The sequence below is a fragment of the Otolemur garnettii genome, unplaced genomic scaffold (assembly GCF_000181295.1).
Source record: "Otolemur garnettii isolate 467f Iridium unplaced genomic scaffold, OtoGar3 scaffold00030, whole genome shotgun sequence".
NCBI lineage: Eukaryota > Metazoa > Chordata > Mammalia > Primates > Galagidae > Otolemur > Otolemur garnettii.
In genome coordinates, this window is record NW_003852425.1 from 7583729 (window position 1) to 7607106 (window position 23378).

A 23378-nucleotide genomic window follows, 5' to 3' on the forward strand; every position below is an offset into this window, starting at 1 on the left:
TACCAGTTATATTTAGTGAGAACATTTTAGAAGCAATTCCATTAAAACCAGGGAGAAGATAAGGATGCATGTTCTCACAATTACCAGTTATCCTTTTATTAGGTTCTGGCCAGTGAAGTAAGAAAATAGAAGAAAATGGGGCAGCACTTTGAAAAGGAAGGACTAGAACTCCTACCTCCGATGCTGAGAAATGCAGTTGCCTGGCAAACATGTGAAAGAGTGCTTGCTTTTACTAGGGTCGGGAGATTGTAAATTAAAACAATTCTCCCCTACTTTTTTTTTCTTTTCAATCAGATTGGAAGAAATTGTGGGCAAGGATGTGGGGAAACATACACTCTTTTGAATGCCTGGCGATGGTCCCTTTGACAGTGCCCTCTGCAATTTTAAGAGTACATATCCTTCACATGAGTACTTCACATGCCAGATTTATCCCAGAGAAACGCACAGGTAAATGAGCACAGAGAAACACCTATTGATGTGGCATTGTGATTATGGAAAAAACTGTCTGTCAACCTAAAGGTCCATCATGGAAAGGCTTTTGCTTATAAATAAATTATTTAATGGATTTTGAAAAAGGGACCAATGAAATTCATCCGAAGCAATTCCGAGGAGAACAAAATGCCTATAGGATTTGTAACTGAAATTGGTTTCTCCCTTTGGGGACTTTGATCACTTCATACCAGCCATTTTATTCCCTGAGGTTAACAGTCCATTTCCAAGAGCACCGCGGGATTCTGAAGGTGGTGCAGGGTCCACACCTGGGGGAGCGTACAGGGGCCAGTGTCTGAGGAAGTAGCAGCACAAGGAAAGCCCTGCCTGTTACCACAGTGTGTGACTTCTTGGGAACTGCTTTTGCTACACGATTACACCTGTCAGTGACGGAATAAAAAGAAGCAAACGTCTGTGGCTGTACTGTGATAGCGAAATGGATTATTTTCAAGATTAATGAGGAATGTGGAGTGGTGTTTGCTGATGAAGTGTTTCTTACATGTGTGAATAATTGATATTTAATAGGCCAGATGATAAGAATCTTAATTTAAAGAATGCGCTTATGTCGATGGCACAGAGAAGAGAGGGATTAGCTTTTTAGATACGTATCAACATTTAAAGAGCAGCCAAGAGAAATGTTTTCTTTGTGTCTGTGCTTATGTGAAAGAGATGAAGGAAAAGACCTTCACAAGGGCTTTTCAGAACATCAGCGTTAGCGGCTTTATTCCATGGGTGTATTATTGGCAGTTTGAAAGTAAAAGCTTTGACTGTTATTTTAATTTTCCGTATTTTTATATTTGGTGATAGTTACTTCTTGAAATGACAGAATTGTGGGATTTTTTTTTAATAATCCAACTGTTTTTTGGTCTGAATTTATTAGATTGTCTTCATAGGAGAGATTATCTTCATTAAAAGAAGAATTTTGTTTTGAAAATACACATAATTTCTAATTCTGGAAGAAAGGAAGCATATGTTTAAAACCCACTGTAATGGGATTTTTAAATTATAATTTTAAATTTTAATTAAATTTGTGATAATTTAAAAATTATTTTCCTAAGGAATTTTTGAAATATACTTTGCTTTTAAAAAGCAAATGTAAAGAGACGTCTAGGTTCTGGTAAAATTGCTCCATCGTGAGCAAAGCTAATAAAAGATGAGAACCATGATTGAGTCCCACTGACAATGACAGGACACTTTGTTTAAAAAAAAAATAATAAAACTGTGAATTATTTTTTCAGAAGTCAACGAAAGGTTCCGTTGTCCTTGACCACGTATTCCGTCACATAAACCTCGTGGAGATAGATTATTTCGGGCTGCGGTACTGTGACAGAAGCCATCAGACGGTGAGTTCGGTGACTTTGTGTTAATGTTTTTCTGGTTGTAAATTTCATTCCACCTTCCCTAATGTGGTTTTAGGTGGGTTAGGTTCTTTGTAACTGAAAATGACTTTGAAAACCTCAGACAGGATTTCCCCTCCTGATTCCTTTGTATTTTTTCCTTTTCTGCCGAAAGCCTGTAGAGTTGCGGGATTCCCGACTCCCACAGTGTGCATGTCTTGCAGAGGCTTATGTGGGTTCCAGTTTTGCGACCACGTTGTCGGGAGTGCTTTAGATTCGTGCTGTCAGCAGGACTGAATAAGTCACTTATGAGTTAGGGGACAAGTCTGTTAAAGTGATAGGTATTACTGCCTTTTAAGAAAGGAAATGGTTAAAGAGAAGAAAGACATACAGAATACAAAAATTCCATCTAAGTTTTAAAGGTGGAATGAGAAGTTAGAAAAAAAAAAAAGAGAAATTTTCATTCATGAGCTTGGTGGAGTAAGAGCAATAAAGGCAGCCTGGCTTTTGGTTCTGATGTCCATTGTTCACAGGGTTAACTCAGATTAACTTCCTGTCTGGTTTGGTGGCAGAGAGTTTTTAAGAAATTCTCCAAGTGGAAAAACTTTGGAGGTGATAGTTTTGTAGGATGAAAGGATACCCATTAATGAGACTTTGGCTACTCTAAGAAAGGTCTTAACCTCAGAGAGACACAGCCTTATAATGCAAAATTCTCATATGCTTACCTTAAAAATACCATATTTGGGTTCGGTGCCTGTGGCTCAAACTCGAACCTGAGCTGGCAGGTTTGAATCAAGCCCGGGCCTGCCAAATGACAATGACAGCTGCAACCAAAAATTAGCCAGGCATTGTGGCAGGCACCTATAGTCCCAGCTACTTGGGGGGCAGAGGCAGGAGAATGGCTGGGGCCCAGGGGTTGGAGGTTGCTGTGAGCTGTGATGCCACAGCACTCTACTCAGGGCGATGACTTAAGGCTCTGTCTCAAAAAAAAAAAAACCAAAAAACCAAAAAACGAAACTGTATTTGACTTGCCTTTTATTTTCTATCCATTCATTTGCTGTAGACATAAAGATTTCCTCCTCTTTCTTCTTCCGTTCTCTCGGCCTCCACCAGGCCACTCAGGGTCCATTCAGTGATGTGATTTTCTGAGGGGCATTTCTGTGCACTGGCCCCAGAACGTCCTAGGATGAAAAGAGGCAGGCAAATGGAATGCTGTTGATGGTGGTAACTCATGATTTTTCTTTACTTGTGTAACTTGTCATGTTTCACAGGAGGCTTTCACAAGGCAGGAGTAAAAAAATTGAGCATGTTGGATAGATGGCTTTCCAGGGAAAGGGATGACTTTCTGAAGGCTCTTGGTCATTAATGCGCACTGCAAAGAATGGGAACGGACTTCTTCAGGAGTTCATTGAATTCTCTCTTGCAGAGGCCACAAGTAAATATAGCAGAACTGAAAATCTATACTGAAAGAATAAATTGAAAGCAACAGAAGATACCTTGTATTACATTCTTACTTTCAAAGTAACATTTTTTGTAGCAGAAAAAACTGGTTTCCTGATATTATCTGAGATATTGGACCCTTACCTGGAAACATCGTTTTGCTAGAGTTATACATGTCTAGACCTTCTCTGTCTTCTTTTCTCCTTCTCTTTTTCACTTCACCAAGATGAGACAATCAAGAGAATTTCAAAACAGTGCCCTCTGTGGTTGCAAAATAATTAGCAGTTAATATTGATTGAAAGTTCTGTAGGGTTTATATTAAGACTAATATTTTTTCTTCTTACCTTTACTTCTAAGGTTTGGCATGTGTGCTAACATAGGCTACTCTTTATAATACGGGTTTTAAATGAAAATAAGATTAAAAAGAAAATTCTTAAGTCATATTGTTTTGACATGGTAAGAATATCAGGTGTGTAAATGAAGAGAGTATTTTTTCAGAATGGCCGTCTGAATTTGTTATTTCTTGCTAGTGAACTCAGATAAAACAGACGATTTGCAGAGGTTGCCTGGTCTTTGCATGTTCAAATGTATTGTCTGATCCCTTTTAGTTGTAGGAGGTGGAGAGGATAAGGTGGGCCCCTTAGGTCAACTTGGGGGGCATATAAGAAAAAAGTGGTAGATCTGGAGGTAAAAGGGAAGAAAGATGACTAGGAAAGAGAAGATGCCCCCATCCGTGAAAAGCCCTAGGCTTTGCCTCCCCACTCCCTTCGTGCATAGTTATGGATCGTCCTTTGAGCCAGGCTGGAATTCTGGCTGAGGCTGGGGAGAGGACTGGCCCGGCAGCCTGCCCCACTGCTATTCACCAGCACAGTGTACAAGCATGAGAGTGGGACTGGCAGTGGCTGAAGGTGAAAGGTGTCATGGAGGGCTTTGTGCCATCTCTTGGACTAGTTTGTGCTGCAGGAGAAGATAGGCAGCTACCCTGAAGAATAGGACAGCAACGTGACCGCTGAGCCTGTTTGCAGGATGGATGGGCCTCATGTGCCAGGGTACTCAGGTCCGTGCTGGAGAACCAGGCAAACCGAGATGCCTGGAGCTCATCATTCATCAGTAGCACCCCGTCCCCTCATCACCACCATCATCAGAGCACTGGTGGTGGAACTAGGTACATTTTTCATAGATTATCACAAGCTCAGAACAACCCTACAAAGTAAGTATTTATTATCTTGCCATGAGAGCTGACGAAACACCAGCTAAGGAGGTTAAAGCACCTTTCCCAAGGTCACATAGTGAGCATGTTATTACCGTGGGAATTCAAACCCAAGTCTGCAGGTCTCTAGCACCTTTCAGCCACTGTGATCTCCTGATGAGAAGGTTTTGCAAACTTAGGGTACGAATGAATTTTGTTTCTATGCAATTCACATACTTAACATTAATTGAGAGAGGAGTTAAATGGCATTTTAAAATCAGCAGATGTCTGACTGACCTTGTGATAAGAAGTCTTGATTGGAGCCCTCACGTGTTTATGTGCTCCTGGGTCTTTCAGCAGATATTTAATGCATGCCAGAGATGTGCAAGCCACGTGAGAGTGAGTTCTCAGGAATTCAGGGCAAAGAGAATTTGCTGCCTGGAACATTGCATGGTATTTTTTTTTTTTTTAAAGCACAAATGTCATTATCTATACATTTCATGAAATCAAGTCCTGGAAAGTTCATGTAACAAATGCATTGATTCAGGTGTTACCCATGTGTAAAGCATAGCAGCTAAACAGAAATACACCTTGTTAAAACAAACTGCTCTCTAAGGAGTGGAGTTGACTTGATTTGGAACACTCTGGGCACTGTAATTTCTTAACTGCAATTCTCAGGTAGGAGCTGTAAAAGAACCTCTCAGAAATAAAAACAGTTCTAAATCAGGGTGTGTTTATTGAGGTTGAATTAACACAATGGATGGGATGAAAGCTGCACACGTTAATTCAGTCTTTTGTAAAAGCCAACTTCTTGGCCAGGGATGGTGGCTCATGCCTATAACCCCAGCACTTTGGGAGGCTGAGGTGGAAAGATCCCTTGAGGCCAGGAGTTTGAGACCAGTCTGGGAAGCATAAAAAGACCCTGTCTCTTCCAAAAACAAGTTTAAAGGTACACATGGTGTTTCGTAGGTGTCGTTCCTTTTCATACAGACAGAGAGAAGGTGCTTGGCCCAGCGTCCCACCTGTTCTCTGTTCTACTTTGCTTTGCTGTCCAGGATCACTCTTACTTATACTAGTCTGTGTGAGGATGGAGGTCTCTTATGTCAAGGCCTTGCTCCCCGCCTTGATTTGAGTGGGCGTGAGGCAGTCTGTTGTAGGGATGGTAAGAGCACACTTGGGAGTCAGAGAGACCTGGATTTATCCACTCCTGTCGCTTATTAATTACAAGTATTCAATATTGTCTTAAAGTACTGACCATTAGTGCTGAAGGGCAGCACTTAGAGATGTTCACTTCCCCTGGTTTGTCCTAGGATCATCTGTCACCAGTTTACCTGCTGCCCATCCTCGTGGGGCCCCTCAGCCCTATGGGGTGTCTTTGCTGTGACTAGACACCAGCTGTCTCTGTGTGCTGCCTCCTAATCCCCAGCACCGGGGAAGGTGGTACCCTACACGGCAACAGGGATTTTCCGATGTGATGAGGAATCTTGAGATGGGGAGGTTGTCCTTGGTGATGCAGGTGACAGCAGGATAATCAGGAGCATCCTTATGTGCAGGAGGGGAGGTGAGGAGGTGACCTGTGAGGAGGTCGTGAGGAGAAGGGGCCCGAGGAGCTCACTCAGCCCCCAGGAGCTGGAAAAGGCCAGAAAAAAGACTTGCCCTGGAGCTCCAGAAGCAGCGGCCCTGCTCGCACTTTGATTTTAGCTCAGTGAGGTCCATATGGGACTTTTGACCTCCAGAAGTATAAGGCAATACATTTCTGTTGCTTCAAGCCACCCTCCATTTGTGGAAATTTGTTATAGCATTGGAAGGAAACTAATACAGTGAGAAGAGTTTTATTCTGCCTGCTCAGAGGAGGAATGGGGGCTTTCCTGTTTGGGCTCTCCACACTGAACAGAACCCCAGAGCACCCTCACTCTCCCTGGGTGGTAACATCAGACACCCACAGCCGCAGCTGCCCACCCTCTCCGTTGGTGGGGGAGAGCTGCACGTCCGTCCTTCTGTGTCTGTGAGCAGTATTAGTAGCTCCTTCCAAAGAATTTAGGTTCTTTACTGGAGCCGGGTGGCCAGATCCATTCCAGTGACAGGCGGAGACCTGAAGTTGCAGCCACACAGACTTCTTCACTTTAAGGATGTGGTGAATTGAAATTAATTGGAGCTGGACAGGAACTTGAATCATCTTTCCAGCTCTCAGAAGTTATTATAAGTGAATTCTGATTTGGAGGAACAGATAGTGCCTTTGGACGTACGAGATTGGTTTGCGTCCTGTGTCTGTTCCTAATGCGCAGTCAAGTCACTTAAAGTGTCTCCGTTGTCATATGCTTATCTCTAAATTGAGAGTAAAATCCTTTTTCTCCTCACTTTTCAGGATTGTTACAGGACCAGAAAAGGATGCGTGACAACTCTTTGTGAAGTGTTAAGTGTGTCAAAGGCCTTTCCTGTTGAAATGGGGGTGGAGAAAATATTGCTGGTGACATATATTTTCTAAAAAGTGCCTTCAGAGATTTGGGGGGATGCATTTTGTTGATTCTGAAAGCAATAATAAGGATAAATGTGACTTCAATATTACTTCTGATTTGAAAATTAGTTTTAAAAGGGAAGGCACTTGGCCGGGTATGGCGCCTGGTTTGTGCTGTGCTCCGACTTGGGCCGTCCAGGTTGTCCTTGATCCAGGCTGTCTAGACTAACAGGGGTATGTGGGTCTGTTACATCAATTTCCAGAAATTATAATCCTGTCTTATTTTAACATTAGTGCTGAGGCCTCCTTCAAAGGCAGAAGTTATATATAATTAGAGCTTTTCTCAGAGTGTGGAAATCAAGGTGGCTTTGAGGATCAGGCTGCTGGATTTGCTACCCTTTACCTCAGAAGTCCCAGAAAGGGGGAAACCTAAGGGGTGCAATTAAAGGCTGCATGTAGATTTTTCTTCCCAGGGAGCTCTTTGCTTCTGGGGGACAGTCAGAACAATTGGGGACTGCCCACCATCTCGGCCACCCCACCCCTGGCCCACTTAATTGCTTCTTACCGGCATTTTCTCTCCTGTCACCAGTGTGTCTGACTGGACCTGTCACCTCTAGGTCTTTTCTTCTGCACCTCTACTCTCCCCTCACTAGTCCCTCCTTCTCATAGTATTGGGGGGCTGTTCGGGACTGTCCCATTTAAACTTCCCTTCCCTATACCCACCCACGCCTTCCTCTGTCTACTGCTGTGTTTGGGCATCTCTGTGTCACACTTATGCTCCAGAAAACCTTGTCTAAGTTCTTTGCCTCCACTTCTGAAATCTTCACCCTTAAACTTCTCAGGGTTTGGCTTTGGTCCCCATCCCTGAACCCCCAGCCCCGTTGCTAAATCTAGGAGAGACTCAGCCCTTCTTCCGTGGCCTTTCTGCTGCACTGACTGACTCGGGGCTCCTCGAAATCTCCTTCTGCTCTGTGACACCACATTCTCGGCTTCCTCTTCTCAAGTTGTCTTCTAGTTGCTCCTATTCGGTCATCTTCACGATCACTGCTCCTCTGCCTGTTCCATCACCTGCTGCTGCCCCCCAGGATTCTGCCCTCGGTTCCCTCGCGCTGTAACTCCGTGTGGGCTCACACGTGTAATGCTACCTCCTCTCCTGGCACTATTTGTCTCTGAAATAATTTTCTTAGGAAATAGGAGCAGAGCTCTGCATCTTTTTGTATTCTCCCCATTGCCCCCCAATGCTCTGAGCATCACTGAGCACCAGCAGGCTCCAGTCCACACTCTAGGCTATGGGCAGTGCTGCTCTCCCTGCACCTCCTGGGTCCGGCTCAGACCCACGAAGGCGGATAAGATGTGTGTAGGTGATAAGGTAGGTCCTGTTGCAAAGAAAGGAAGATTGAAAGTTGTTGTGCTGGATTATTACAAATGGAAATACTTGCTGTCTGAGGCATCTTCAGGCATCTGGTGGAAGAAGAGGGGCAAAGGTGAAGAAGCAGAAAGGCCTTCCCACGTAGCCCTTGACTTTGTGAAGAGCATCGTAAGCCGGACGTCAGCCTTGGGGGTACTGGTGACAACGCATAAAGGGTACCTGGGAAACAGCTATGGCTGGTGGCTTTTGAAGCGTCCCGGGCCCTGGAAGGGAATGTCAGAAGCATGCACATAGGGCCCCGGCAGCACCAAAGCACTCCTTTTCCTGTTGATGAATGTGTGTTAATTCTCCCGGGTGATCCCATGTGTCTGTGGTTTAAATTACTATCAAAAGTCTAATGACCCTCAAATTCATACCTTCAACCTGGATATCTCAAGAGGCATTGCACTGTATAAAGAATACGGACTCTGGATCTAGACTGGGCTCAAACCACACTCTACTCCCAGTTGCCCCGTTTGTGGCAGGGCGGGGTGCGGGGTAGTACAGGGTGGTAGTGAGGGTTGAAGGCATCTGTTTCCAACACCCAGACTGTGCTTTGGACTGTGAGCTCAGCAGGTGTTGGCTTTCCTTCACCACTCCATGACCTCAGGTTCTTCAAAGGTGATGCATCTAAACCTGACGTCATCACCTTCCCCTCCAAATCTGTTCTTTTTAAAAATGTTCCTCAGAGCTACAATTTTTTTTTAATTCTTTAAAAAAAATTATATGCTTGTGTATAATTTTAGCGTGAAGATAACAATTTTAGTTTTAATAGATGCAAATCTTTATTTCTCATTACAATCCTATTGTCACATTATTCTTCAAGGTAGCCAGCAAATCTATGTATCACAGCAATTTCATCATCATCTACCTTTAAAAAATACATGAACAACAACAAAAGAACAAAAAAAAAAAACATGAATAAGTTCTTTTTTAGAAGATGGAAAATTTCTCCATTTTTTTATGTCCTCAAACTTGTATTTCTATTCTACTTTCTCTATAAAATTTTCTCATATTTTATTAAAATATTTGTATATGACATCATATATATAAGTTAGAATTTTACTTCCTGAGACCTTAAGGCTCTAATTGTTATCGAGTCTTAGGAGAAGTTCTTATTGCCATGGTTATCGCCGTGCAGTTAATTAAAACTACAAAATATTTATTTTTCTAATTACTTAAACATAAAAGTAGGGATTTGTTGGAAATGCATCTCTTAATGAAATGAATGGGGCCTTTTCTTGTTAACTAGTTCAGGTACACCTGGATGATTATAATATATTTTTGGAGCAACATTGAACTCAGCAATAATTTCATTCCTATTTTTCATTTTTATAGATATGAGTTCTGAGTAACCTTATTTAAATAAGTAGAAAAGAAAGGAGTTTTGCTAAACGAAGATTACTCAGTTCCTTGAACTCTTTCTGCATTCTATGCTAAAACATTACACAGTGATCCTTCACCTAAAACAGTTTTTGATATCTCTGGGACACCTCAGACACAAAGTAGCCATCATCTTCCCCCTCAATCCTACTTTTTTGCTTCTACTTTTGAGGGTAATGCTCTCTCAGACCGTTCAATTAGCTTCTCCTTCAATGTCTTTGAAAGCAACGAATTCAAAACTGCCTGACTTACAGTTTGTTAATCGACCTTCGTAGTCATTCAACTTGATAATTTCTGGAAAATGTATTAATAAATACTTTTAGAAACCTAGTGATTACTTTTCAGGAAGACGAGGCCCAATTGGGAGGAAGAGCGCCCAAACACCATATTTAAGAGGAAAAAGGCTTTTATTCAGCTGGCAGAGCTAACACATAGAAGAATTCACAATGGCTGCGTTCCCCCACTTAGCCTTTCCCTTTTTTATCTCCAATCAAAAAGTTCCAACCCACAGGTACCCTTCTCATTGGTCAGTTTGAATCAAGCGGGAACTATTCTAGCCCCCGTAGAACTACAGGATTTCACAGAAGTGGAAATTTCCAGGTCCCAGGAAGTTAAGTCCACAAATTCCTAAGAGCTGAGTCACCATGGAGAGGACTTTGTAGGTGTATCCTTGGGGGTCTCCTTGGGAAGACCTTTGTTCTCCTAGACCTCACCCTGCCTAGGTTATCCTCTCTCAATTATACTTTTTTCTTTTATTTAGAGGCATTTGATTCAATCTGGTACAGCTGGAAAAGATTCAAAAAATTAAAAAATTGTTAATTTCAACATTGCCAACACAAGATTAAAACGTTTTTATCTAATTATGTACTTTATATGTTCATCGGAATCTCTGAGCTGCAGATTAGTTCATTCAGCTCACGGAAGGCATCCAACTTGTAACTCCTTGGCAGAGCCAGTCATCATTACAGCTCTCATCCAAACTAGCTTGCTTCCTGTCAGTTGTCAACTTAAATGAGAATGTTAACTTGTGCTCTGGGGAAAGTATTTCACTCTGGGAAAAGTAGTTCACTCTGGAATTCTATTCCTAAGATGGATAGACAGATAAGGCGCAGCATTCTGTCACCTGGATGAGAGAGGTCTACCTTCTGTTAAGTCTTACCAAGACTTTATTTTGTTACGATGTGTCTCCTCCTTGTGAGTCATGTGTATTTTGACAATAGCTGGAGGATGGTATTACAAGATTATTAAACCAAAATCATCAGTTCCTGCATGCCCTACTCTGTAAGATATTGTAAAATTACCTAATTAATGGGCCAAAATGCAGCTTTTCTAACACTTTGCCTGGTCTTTCCCAGAAATATGTATAGGGTAGAGAGTAATATGAAAGCTTTCTTCTGGTTTATGGCGTCTTTATTAAAGGCAATTTTGCTCACAGTAGAATTTAAACAGTCTTCCTGTTTCTCCTGGGGTTGTTCATACCCCGGGGCGCTGCGAGATAGCTGCTTGACAGGAGTGAAAGGTGCCTTTTTTGCAGCAAATTGGGAAAGGAGAATATTAAAAACGGAGTGCAGCAGGAAAGGAGAACTTAGGTGACATCTCGATTTCAGGTCTGTTCCCAGCAGAGTGCGTATGGAAGCTGAAGATGTGGCAATTGAGCTCCTTAAACCTACCTGATGGGCCCACCGAGCCCTCAGGAAGTCTTCACTGCAGGGGCCTAGGGCGCCTGGGGCGGCTGTACTTCTGTTTGAAGAGCTGAGTGAGTGCCACCACCATCACCTCGCTGCTGAGGCTAGAACCTTGGCTGTCATTCCTGGCTACGTTGCCTCCCCTCCCACATAGCTAGCTGGTCACCAAGTTCTGTCATTCTGCCCCTCATACCCAGAGTGACCATATGTAATCCACCTTCCAAACCACGATACTGTGAGAGTGACAAGGAGCACTATTTTAACAAGTAAGGTGGGACAACTGGTATAAATAGGACTCACGGTCACCAGCTAACCTCATCAGAATCTGCGGTCACCAGCTAACCTCTTCAGAATCAGCATCCTTCTCTGATTTTCAGTGTAGGTGCGGAAGGAAGATCAGCGTGGATTTCTGCAGCAGCTTTCAACCGGCCTTCCTGTCTTTGGTCTTACTCCCTCCAGTGTTTCCCCACTGCAGCTGCAATTTTCCTTCAGAAAGAAAACTTTACTTGATGTTTCCTCTGTGGCTTAAAATTTTTAATGAATCCTTAATAGAAAATCCAAACTCCCAAACACGGTTTACAAGTCCTTCAAGATGTGTGGCCCTGGCTTATGCATGAGCTTCTTGTCTGGCGATGTGGCTCTTCAGCTCCCTGCCCAGACTCACCCTGCAGGTGCCGAACCCCCTGCAGCCCCTCCCTGCTCCGCACTGTCGGGGCTGATGCACAGGCTTCCCGGCCTGCATACCTTCCTGTTTTCTTCCCTTCCTCATTTTTATCTGGTTAAATCCTGCTCTTCCTTATTACCCAGGATGGTCTCTCTGATGTCTCCTCCTTCCCAAAGCTTCCACCACTCCCAGAAATGCCTTGGGCTTTCTCCTGTCTCAAATTTCAGAGACTACACATGTTGTATTTCCCTGATAAATAACACAATTTGAGTGAAGCTCCTTGAGGCAGAGATTGAATCCCGTTCACCTCTTTGTTTCCACCGCTGTCATGGTGAAGCAGGTGTTCTGTAATGGTGTCGAGTGGAAGAGCGCTCACCTGGACAGTGTGGGCGGGGCAGGGGACAGGGCGGGGCAGGGGACAGGGCGGGCCTTGACAAGAGCTCCTCCTCTCCTCCCCTTTCCTAGGCAGCATACTCCCTTCTTTCCTGCAATTCTTCTAATTGATCACCTTGTTTCTGTTAATGCCTCTCCTTTTGTTCATCTAAACCCGATTTTACCTGTATTAAAAGAAAAAAGTTTTATTGAGATTTTAGTAAATTAGGTTGGAAATTTATGGGATATAAGGAATTACACATATAGGATATTTTTAATGTGCTGGCAGCTACCAGGTAAGGTACTGCTTTGAATATTCCTGTAGAGTGGGAGGTAGGGTAGTACAGTGTCTAATAGAAAGAGGTATTCTGTTTGAGAAGCTGAGTCCGGGCAGTGTCACCTGTAGCTATCTGGTTGTAGAACCAATGAATTTTGAAACTGACCTTATGATAAACAGTTCTTTTAATAAAAGAATAGATTTTTTTGTTTCTCTATAGTTAAACAGTATCTAATATCTAATAAGGAAGGAAGACATGATGTTTTTCTGGAGTGTTTTCTGTTTGGAATGGGTCTGAGCTCTTCCGAACACAGGCAGGTGATACGTCATGAGAATTCAGGAGCTGACAGGTCTGAAAGAACCTTGGAAGTGCTGGGAGGGGAGCTCCCCGATGGCACCCACAGAGTCACCTGGGCACTGCACACCTTGCTCATTGTAGCACTTTCATTGGCTCTCACTTTCATTGTTGGGTGTGTTGATTTCAATGCGGAGTCAGAAATGCTCTTGAAGGACCTGTATTTGTCTAGAATCAGCTCCACAACGCACCTTGAACTTGACCCTCTCATAGTTCTGTCTTTTCCTTCTCCTTCAAGTGGTTGATCACAATAGACTTGAGTGTATTTTCTGTGGGTCATGTATAATAAAATACTTCCTCCTGCAGCCTTCACAAATTGTTTTCTAGGTTTAGGGAGATGAGAGACTGGATTCTGTATGGCATAGAAGTGATTTTTCATTAATGGTATCCAGTGCTTTTTTTTTTTTTTTTAACCAAAACTAGATTAAAAGAAACAGTTTAAAGTGATAAAGGTGAAAAATAATCGAAAACAAAACTGTCAGGAATGACAAACCTCAACACATACACATACATTTAAATATTTTTTGCATGTGTATATATATATATATGTAAATAAACACATTTATATTTTTGTATATAAGACAAGGCACACAGGTATGCTAAGTGTACTTATCAACAAATCAGATACCAGAGAAATTTCTGTGACTCACACCTTATTAGTTGTGAAATAAATAATTGCTAATTCCTTTACTCGGACTATTTTATTAAATTACACAGTCCTTCTCCTTGGTTATATCAGAATGAGCTATAAAAGTTGGAATTTCAGACAGTTGATTGATGGCTAATGGAAAGCAGTTATTTTCAGAGTTAATGATTCTAGACATTTTCTTGATTATCTTAGAAAACTAGGCTTTTTTCAAATCTAGAATTTTGATAAAACCTCCGATAAATTAACCTTAATTTAACCTTATTCTGAATCTTCAGAGGATTTTCTCCATGAATATTACAAGCAATTTAATCAGGATGTGTCAGTAGCCTATTAATGTACTCTCTGGAATATTTCCTATGTTATTTTATCTTGAGTTTTATAAAATTTCAGCTATATTGCACGTATTAAAAGCTAAGCGGCTAGTTTGTCTTTTTAGGACCTGTTGCCGTAAGAGAGGGCCTGCGGGGATTGTGTGAAGCTGGGCCAGGTGCCTTTCTCTGGGTGGTGGGACTTAACCTGCTTTCTCTTTTGGGCTACAAATTGTGAAAGTTGCCTTATGAACTAACAGAAGTGGTCCTTTCAGAAGCTGATGATGTGTGGGAGCTTAGTGTAGTACCGTGGTGAGCAAGAGACAAAGTCCTTGGTCTCGAGTTTATTTCCAGAGGAAAGATAGGCCAAAAATTTACGTTCAAACACCAAGGTAGTGATGATGAGTGTTTTGAAAATAAGATGGTGAGTGACATGAGGGTTCCTGCTACTGGATGATCAGGAAAGGCCTGATCACCCAGGAAAAGGGTAGTTTAAAGGCTTGAATGAGAAGAAGGGGAGGTCCGTGGTGGGAAGAAGGAACAGCTGGTACAGTGGCCCTAGGGCAGGAACGAATGAGAGGTGTTTAGAACATCAAGGAGACCAGGAATACTGGATAGTAGTGAGACAAGGGGTGGAGGAGGGGAAGGTGGGCAGGGTCCGCATGGCGTGGGGCCCAGGAGCCTCCAGTAGGGAATCTGTTGGGAGTTTTAAGCTGAAGAGTGATAGGGTCTGAAGGAGGAACTGGTTTTGTTCCTGTACCTTAGATCCCTTGCAAGGCTGTTGGGGAGCAGTGCCCTTAAGATTATCAAGGAAGCTTTTGTGATTTTGAAAAGATCTATGAGGCATCGTAGTAAATCTTTTTGGGGGAACTTAATGAAGGGTTTTACAGTTATATCATGTTTTTTTTTTTTTCTGATAATAAGCTGGATTCAGTCTTTGCCCAGAAGTCATTTCTTAATTGTAGCACTGTCTGACTTCTGATAAGACTGGGAATGAGAACATTTCATTTTTAAGCCCAGTAAGTCCTGGCTTCTTGATATTTTAATAGTTCTCATTTTTAGCTTATCTCTCTCCTCTTGCACTTTATTAAAGGGACCAGAAGGAAGGCAATTGGTACTTTCAGCAGTTTACCTAGAAATCTCCTTATCTGGATCATCTGGTTCATTAGGTACACTTTTTGTTTTCCGTGTTGCCACCGGCAGTGGCGTTGCTGAACTCTCTGCCTCTGCCTAACAAGGTATCTTTTCTTCCTGTTTCCCTGGCTTGCTTTTTGCTTTCCTTGAGCCCTGGCAGGCAGCCTCCTTGAGGCCCCCAGACTTCCACTAATGTCTCTTCAGGAAAAAGTGAAGGGTGTGCAGCTCGATCCTGGAGGGCTTCTAGACCCTCAGAAGGGCTTTGGAGAGAAAGGAGACCACTGGAGGATGTTGAACCAAAGAGTGAACCGGTCTGACCCACATTTTAAAAGAATTTCTTTGACTGCCAGGACAGACACAGGGGTACCGTTAAAGGAGTTGCTGAAGAAATCCACGGGAAAGGCAGTGGACTGAGAATTTGTCAGATTTGCTTTATATTTTGAACATAGAGCCAAGAGGATTTGTAGATGGACAGAACAGAAGTTAAAGAGGTTTTGACCAGCACCAATGGAAAAGTCCTATACTAGGTACTGAGATGGTGAAGGCTGCAGGAGAACATGTTTTTCTGGGAGGGAATGAAATTACCAGTTCCTTGTGGATGTGTAAAGTCTGAGGTTGTAATGGGCATCTGAGTGGAGATGTCAAGTAGGCCATTGGATTTGGAGGAGAATTCTGGCCTGGCTGTCAATTGGGAGCTATTGGGCTATAAATGGCATTTAAGGCCCCAGCCTTAGTGTCAGGTGTGAGCTCCTGCAATCCAGCCTATCTGGGATTGGGAGATAATGAGTAAGGGACAGAGACTGTCAAGGTACCAGTGAGGTAGGAAGGGAAGCAAGAGGGAAGAGGGTCCCAGACGCATGAGACAAATTTCAAGGAAGTGGGAGAGGACTGTGTTGTTAGATTTAACAAGGGACAGGGCATTGTGGTCAGTGCTAATGTGGGTTCAGGAAGAGACGCGAGAGACAGAGTGTAGAACAGCTTTTTATTTCCACAGGTGTTTATTTCAAAGAAGTGAAATGGGCAAGTGTGGGAGTCAAAAAGAAAAAGCTATTTTTATTTTAAAGATGAGAGAGATGAAGGCATGCATTCGGCTGGAAATGATCCTAAAGGGTAGCTTTAGTGTGGAACGGGAACCAAATGTGGCTGGAATCATGGTCCTGAAAAGATGAGAAGGGGTTCATCCGGGGTTCAGTGGGGCCTGGACAGGGGGACAGTGCCTGCAGGTGACCGGAGTGTGTGTGTGTGTGTGTGTGTGTGTGTGTGCAGACAGGACACAGCACCCAGGCTGGCAGGCTGGTAGGCGGGGTGAGAAGCATACGCTGCTCCTCTTCTGTTGTAGTTTTTCAGTGAAATAGCCAAAGTCTGCAGCTGAGAGTGAGGAAGAGCAAGGAGATGTTGGAGGTCTAAGGGCCGAGGGAAGAAGTGTCAAGGGGTCCTCCAAGAGAATGACGTGGGATTCTGGATAATACCAAGGGTTTCCATGGTTATTGATGATGATTGTCAGATGAGGCCTCTGGTGGGTGTGCAGTTTGCGCCTCTAGTTATGTTCAGCTCCTCGGGTGCTGACGTGGAGCAGACAGTGAGCTGGAATTAGCCACAGCTGGCTTTACTTTTAGTGGATAATCCTGAAGGAAAGATGTGCAAGGGAGTTGAGGACACTTACAAGTAATTGTAATGACTAGTGAGGAAAATGAGGATGTGGATCAGGGAGGGACAATGAAAAGGTAAGAAGGTCAGTGAATTGGGTTTCCTGGTGGAGTCAGAACGTTAGAGGGAGTGAGCTGGGAAAAGAGGATTCACTACCGTGTTTCCCCGAAAATAAGACCTACCCCCAAAATAAGCCCTAGAAGGATTTCTATGCATTTGTTAAATATAAGCCCTACCCGATAATAAGACCTAGTGATGGGCATGGCTATGCAGCATATCTGCAAGCCATGCCATGCATTTTGGTGCGGAGTAAGACATCCCCTGAAAATAAGCCCTAGTGTGTCTTCTTGAGAAAAAATAAATATGAGACAGTGTCTTATTTTGGGGGAAACACTGTAGTTGAAAATAAGAATCTTGAAATTAAGGTTATATGTAATATTCAGATAATACTATGGAGAGTGGCTCGGCTTAAACATGAGATGGGATGGCTCCAGTTCCTTAGAGTGACTGTTCTAAAGTTGTTTAGAAAATTGTTTAACTACTTTATTTGTTTCCCTATTTGTAAACTGGTAATTATAGTAGTTCCTACTTCATAGAGTTAATGATATTAAATGAGTATATACATGAAGCATCTTCATAGGTGCCTGGCACAAAGTAGGGATTGAATACATGTTAGCTATTGCTGTATTTCTGTAACCCTTGGAGTGGTGCCAGGACCCACGGGTGAGAACTGAGGAACATTCCCTGGGCCTGTGACACGTCATGAGGAGCCAAATGGCCCAACACTGAGCCACTGAAATCCACTTTTGCTGGAAAACAAGACCTTGCTGTAATTATCCCCTCTCACCTTAGGTTATTCCAGCAATGGGTCTGAGTCTTTGTGGGACTGTGAGATAGTTCCCTTAAGGTGGTTTTTCTGAGCCTAAGGCTTATGTGATTCATACCAAGGAACAAACTAAAACTACATCCTGTTAATGCTGCTTGGAGGGTCTGAGATATGCTTATGGGGCAGGGGACCAGCACAAATAGCTGTCACCACAATCCTGGGCTTCTTGGGACATATGTGTGAATTATGTTGAGTACTAGAACTCTCCAAGAGTGAGTTATTGTGTCATTTTTAAATATCTTTTTGGTTCCATTGTTCCTGATAGATGGTCAACTCTCTTTTTACTCTCTTAGATCAGAGATTGTATGCTGTATTTCTGAAAACGGTGTGTGCTTTGAAAGGCTTTCGTTTGGCCTACAGGCAGCATCATTAAAGACCATCGTGACATTCTCAAGTTCCCCAGAGAAGAGTCAGCGTTACACCTGATGTGCATGCGCTAAGATGCAGAGAGCTTTCATTATTGTGTGCTGTCCTTTCTTTAAAATTTTGTGGTTTTATTTCAATATTGGAGCTCTAAGACAAGACTCCAAAAGAACAATTGGCAAATGAAAGGTTGGACGCTGAATTCAGTATGTATCTTTTGAAGGTTAGAATATTGATCTACTGGACAGTATTAGAGTTTTAAACTCTAATTCTCAGACTGTTACCTAGGAAATTGATGAAATTTAGACATTATCAGCCAAGGTAGATGATAGACGCCCGGGGCATTTAGCCAGGACTGTCAGCGTACGCAGGTCTGTCACTGGTCTCCGGGTCACATCAATGCTGTAATTAGGATTGACGGGACTGAAGTGGTAAGGCTGCCCCTCCGCTCGCCTCTTACCCTCAGCAAAGGATCAGAGCTGGGGGGAACCGTTGTCATGACTCCTTGGTGATGGGCTGTCTGGGAAGCAGTATATTAGCTCCCCCCTGTGATAAGCAGCAGACTATATGAGATCAGGATGAGAGAGCTGCGTCTGTTTCAGCTAATCGTTACCTTCCTACAATGGAAGACCTCACCCAGCTTGTAAGCATGTACAAGTTCTAGGATATGTATACATTTGAAATAGGGCGGGGGGTGGTGGTGGTAAATACTTGATAGATTGTCCTAGAGAATGAGTAGCTTGAATGTTGAGAGAGAATGGCAGACGGAGGGGTCTCTCTGCTCATGACCGGGTAGAGGAGAGGGCTACGCTCCAAGATGCAGTTCCGGAAAGCCCTACTCTGGTGGCCCTGCACTGTGTGGGTGGAGCTGTGCTCGGTGTTCCTTTTCCCCTCACCTGGCACAGGTTAAAAGACCAAGTGGACTTCTCTTTCTGGGAGTCCTCCATGGAGATCAATCCCTCAGCCGAGTATCTGTTACCCAGTGGGCAGCATCGATTTCAGTTCACACTTACAAAGGATTTGGAGTGTTACATTCTGTGTCGACCTCTTGGCTTGAAGAGCAGTTGATCTGATAGACATGTGTTTTATAAACAGTTAAGGCTCTTTTCTCCCTCATTTCTGTGTTTTGAGGAAGTTTCCCCCCTCCCATGAACACACTGCTCAGTGATTTGTTTTTAGTGAAGGCTTCATACATTCACTTTCCAGAGTTAATTTTCTTTGTACATAATCTCATTATTTGTATGTACGCATCTCATGCAAGTAATTATTGTCTCACCACATTGTATTGTAATTATCCGTTTGTGTGTCTCCTGCTAGGCTGTGCGTACCTCAAGGTTAATGAGACAGATCTCGTGCGTCTTTGTTCTCCTTCACTCCCCTCGACCGTGTCCGTTATGATATATAAAGAATGGTATGGTGGGCAGTCCATGACTGTTGAATGAATGCATGATATCCTGGTTTTAGAGTCTACATCCTGAATATTGGCTACCCGTGACCTGTATTCTCCATGTAGTCCTATATCCAGATATCGGAATCGTGTTCGTTGGCAAATTCTTGTGGCCTTTTTTCTCTCTGGTTGTGGAGTAGCAACCTAATGTGTTTCATTGTGATCTGACATGTGCTCTGTCTGATTGCTTGTTGATAATGGGTGGTGACAAGTGCTGTCACAGCAGAGCTGCCTCCATTCCAGGGTCATATCTCCCTCCGTCGAATGTTAGTGGGTTTTATCTTTCAAGATCTTGGCTTATGAAGCCTGGTGGCTTGTGTTTATTATTTATGCTCCGGGGCATTTATCATTGTCTGACCTCCGTAACCCCTGCTTTCCATTTTGATCAAATGAGATTTGTCCTCGGCAAGATCTGGGTTGATGCTTAGCATAGCTAATGTGCAGTGAGCTGAGGGAGTAGCCTTTGACTCTTGTTGCCCCGCGTTCTTGCTGCAAAATTGTAATTTCTAACTCATCTCAGGACTTTTGTGCTTTATTTTTTTCACCTCACAAATTTAGTCACTCTTAAGGGAAGAGATTTATTTTAAAATAGTACAGATTATCATTAATGAAAATTTTTTTTTATAGGTTAACCATCCTTTCCCATTACATTTAGTTAAAAATTTCCTCCCTAGTTTCTTTCCCTGGCTTTTTTAACTATTGAAAAACATTCTGGGAACAGGAAAAGAAAAAAATGAATTGAGTTGAAGGCTCTGTCTATAAACTTTGTCTTTTTGAAATGGTGAGGGAGAAATTTAAAAGCGGCCTTCCCGTTTCTGCTTCTTACTATTAATAGTTTCAGGATGAGACCCGACAGAGTAGTGAGACCAGAAGTTCTTTCCCTCCCCTCCTTTCTTGCTATACTTATCGAGACCATGTGAGTAAGTGTGTGTGAAGCCTAAAGTGAAGACCCAGGACTGCGTGCACCGTGTCATGAGGGGAAAACTGGGTTCCTCGCAGCCCCTTCCCTTAGTGCCATGGTTCTCAACCTATAGGTCATGACCCCTTTGGGGGTCGAACAACCCTTTCACAGGGGTCACCTGAAAACATCCTGCAAGTCAGATATTTACATTATGATTCATAACAGTAGCAAAATTACAGTTATGAAGTAGCAACGAAAATAATTTTATGGTTGGGGTCACCACGACATGAGGAACTGTATTAAAGGGTCACGGCCATAGGGAGGTTGAGAACCACTGCCTTCGTCGGTGCTCGCGGGAGGTCCCCTAGTCAAACAGCCTTCCCAACCCCAGACAGCTGATGTCTTGATTTCAACCTTGTGAAGTCTGGAGCAGAGAAGCCTGCTGACCTTCAGAACTTGGAGATAATAAACGGTGTTGTTTTTAAGCCTCTAAGTTTGTGGTAATTGGTGCAGCAGCAGTAGAAACCTAACGCAGGTGTTAATGGGCATTCCTGTCGGTTTTCCTTGGTTTCTCCTCTTTGAAAAATCCACAGAGTAGTCACACTTTTTTATTTAACGTGAATGGCAAGAAACAGTCCTCCATTACACCCCTAATGTTTCCATTTCATGGAAGAACCTGCAGCTTTATCTCTGTGAGGGATGGGTGTGCTCTGTGTCACATACACAGCTGGACATTTGATGGATTTTACTCGGATGGACCAGAGTTTCCCTGGGAACCAGCATTTTACCACCAAAGCCACGTCTTTAGTCACCAATACAACTTCTGCTTCAAATACCTTTTCTGTTGTAAAAGGAAGTGATTCCGCACTTTTAAAATGAGAGATGACAAAGACTAGAATAATGAACATTGTGTTTTAAGTTGCAACACTCATAAATGTTACTTTTTTTTGAAAGCTGAAAAATGTTAATGGCTATATGAGTGGCAAATAGTGTAAAGTATGTATACGTGAGTTGAGTTTAGTACTGTAATAAAAATCTTAGGATAAAATGACTCTGGCGTACACTTAGTGTGAGTGATTGTTATTGGACATAATTAGGAATAAAACGTAAGAGAAATGCCTGAAGCATCAGACGACTGTTTATGATTACTGCTACTTTTATATAAAAGAATAAGCAGATTGTCATCCCCACTGTGTGCTGCACGAGCTGGGGCTGTTTGGAAGACTTCACATGAATTGTCTTAATTAATTCGTACAGCAGCCCTATGAGGAAGGTTCAGAGACAGCCAGTCTCTGGTCCCTGGTCATGAGGGTGGAGGCCAGGCAGAGTCCAGGTGGGTCTGCCCTGGGACTCAGGCCTCCCCTTCTGCACAGAGCTGCTCTCCTGGCTCCTTGGTGAAGACTGGATTAAATTTGAGTCCTTTCTTCCTACACCTGGCAGCAGTCCCTGTAGGGCAGGAGTCCTCAAACTTTTTAAACAGAGGGCCAGTTCACTGTCCCTCAGACCGTTGGAGGGCCAGACTATGGGCCCCTGGAAGAGTCGGCTGCTAAGCAGGACAGGCAGCGGTGGCAAAAACACCCAGCGGGCCGGATAAATGTCCTCAGTGTGCTGCATGTGGCCCGTGGGCTATAATTTGAGGACGCCTGCCGTAGGGGATGAGACTGGGAATGAAGAGGGTGAGGATATTTTCAGGGGAGACATGGCGCTCAGTGGAGTTGTGATGGGAACTTGGGAGAGAGGCTTAGGAACATTTTTTGTAGCCTTTGATTTCCCACAAGTAGTAAGAAGCTGTCTCACCAGCATCTGGATGTCAGACCTTACAGTTGGTATGAAGATTTGACCGGGGACAGTGAATGCGTCTCTGCTCCTCTCCAGCACAGCCGTCGATGTCCTCTCCTTTACCTTTTCTAGTGTGTGTCTGTGTGTATATGTGATAAATGACCTGCTTGACTTACCATGTATTTAAGTGTCATTTAAATAACATTTTGCAAATATTCTTGAAGTAAAGGCCAGTGAAAAACAACTAATTTCCATAATTATCCTTTTTTTCCTCACACAGTATTGGCTGGATCCTGCAAAAACCCTTGCCGAGCACAAAGAACTGATCAACAGTAGGTATTGAATTTTAACTTCAAGGGGCAGCTTCAGAATGATTATTTGGGTGCGGAAATAGGCTTTAGTATGGAGAGGTGAGTACTAGTCCTTGAGTAACAGAACATGGGGATGAAGGTTGTATGTGTTGCTGGTTCTCGCCAAATGTTTAGTTTAATCGGATTCTGAGTGGATCTGAGTATTGAATTTGTCCTAGGGGTCTGCTTTCCCTCTGTTTCATCTATGATTTTTTTTATAATGCTTGCTTTAGCATTTGACCTTAGAAAAGGCAGAAAGGCATTGATTTGGATGGAAAAATGAGAGGCTTTTAAAGAGTTTGAGTTTCTCAGATTAGAAACTGTCATTCACTACTCAGTTGCTGAGTTCATAATTGAGAGGTGCCCTTCTGACATGAAAAATTACTATCTTCATAGAAAGATCATCCATTTTCAGGGCTAGTTTTTGATTTTATGAATAATACTAGGAGACTCAATATAATAATATATTCCTTAATCCTGATTTTCATAACCCAAGTTTTTATTTATAAATACACATGCACATAGATTCCTTAAGTGCGTGAAAGAAAGAATAGTCTTTTTAAAGAAAAACTTGCATGTTTTTATTGTGGCAAAATATGCATAACATAAAATTTATCATTTTAAACATTTCTATGGGTAATTTAGTGGCACTAAGTACCTGCATATTGATGTGCACCATCACCACTCTCTGTCTCTGAGACTTTGTCATCATCTTCAATGGAAACTCTGCACCTGTTAAACCATTTTGCTTACCTGTGTGAATTACTGCTAATCATAAGATTTCTGTCAAGGTGGCTCGGCGCCTGTGCCTCAAGCGGCTAAGGCGCCAGCCACATACACCTAAGGTGGCGGGTTCGAAT

General features: G+C 42.9%; 1 protein-coding gene across 1 annotated transcript in view; it reads left to right on the plus strand.

Moving 5' to 3' along the window:
- EPB41L4A (erythrocyte membrane protein band 4.1 like 4A) overlaps positions 1 to 23378 on the plus strand; it is a 218119-nt gene that overhangs the window by 81521 nt on the left and 113220 nt on the right. Inside the window, exons 2-3 of the mRNA XM_003788920.2 lie at positions 1728 to 1832; positions 22449 to 22500. Of these exons, the coding sequence (XP_003788968.1) occupies positions 1728 to 1832; positions 22449 to 22500 (157 nt within the window). The remainder of the gene's footprint in view (positions 1 to 1727; positions 1833 to 22448; positions 22501 to 23378) is intronic.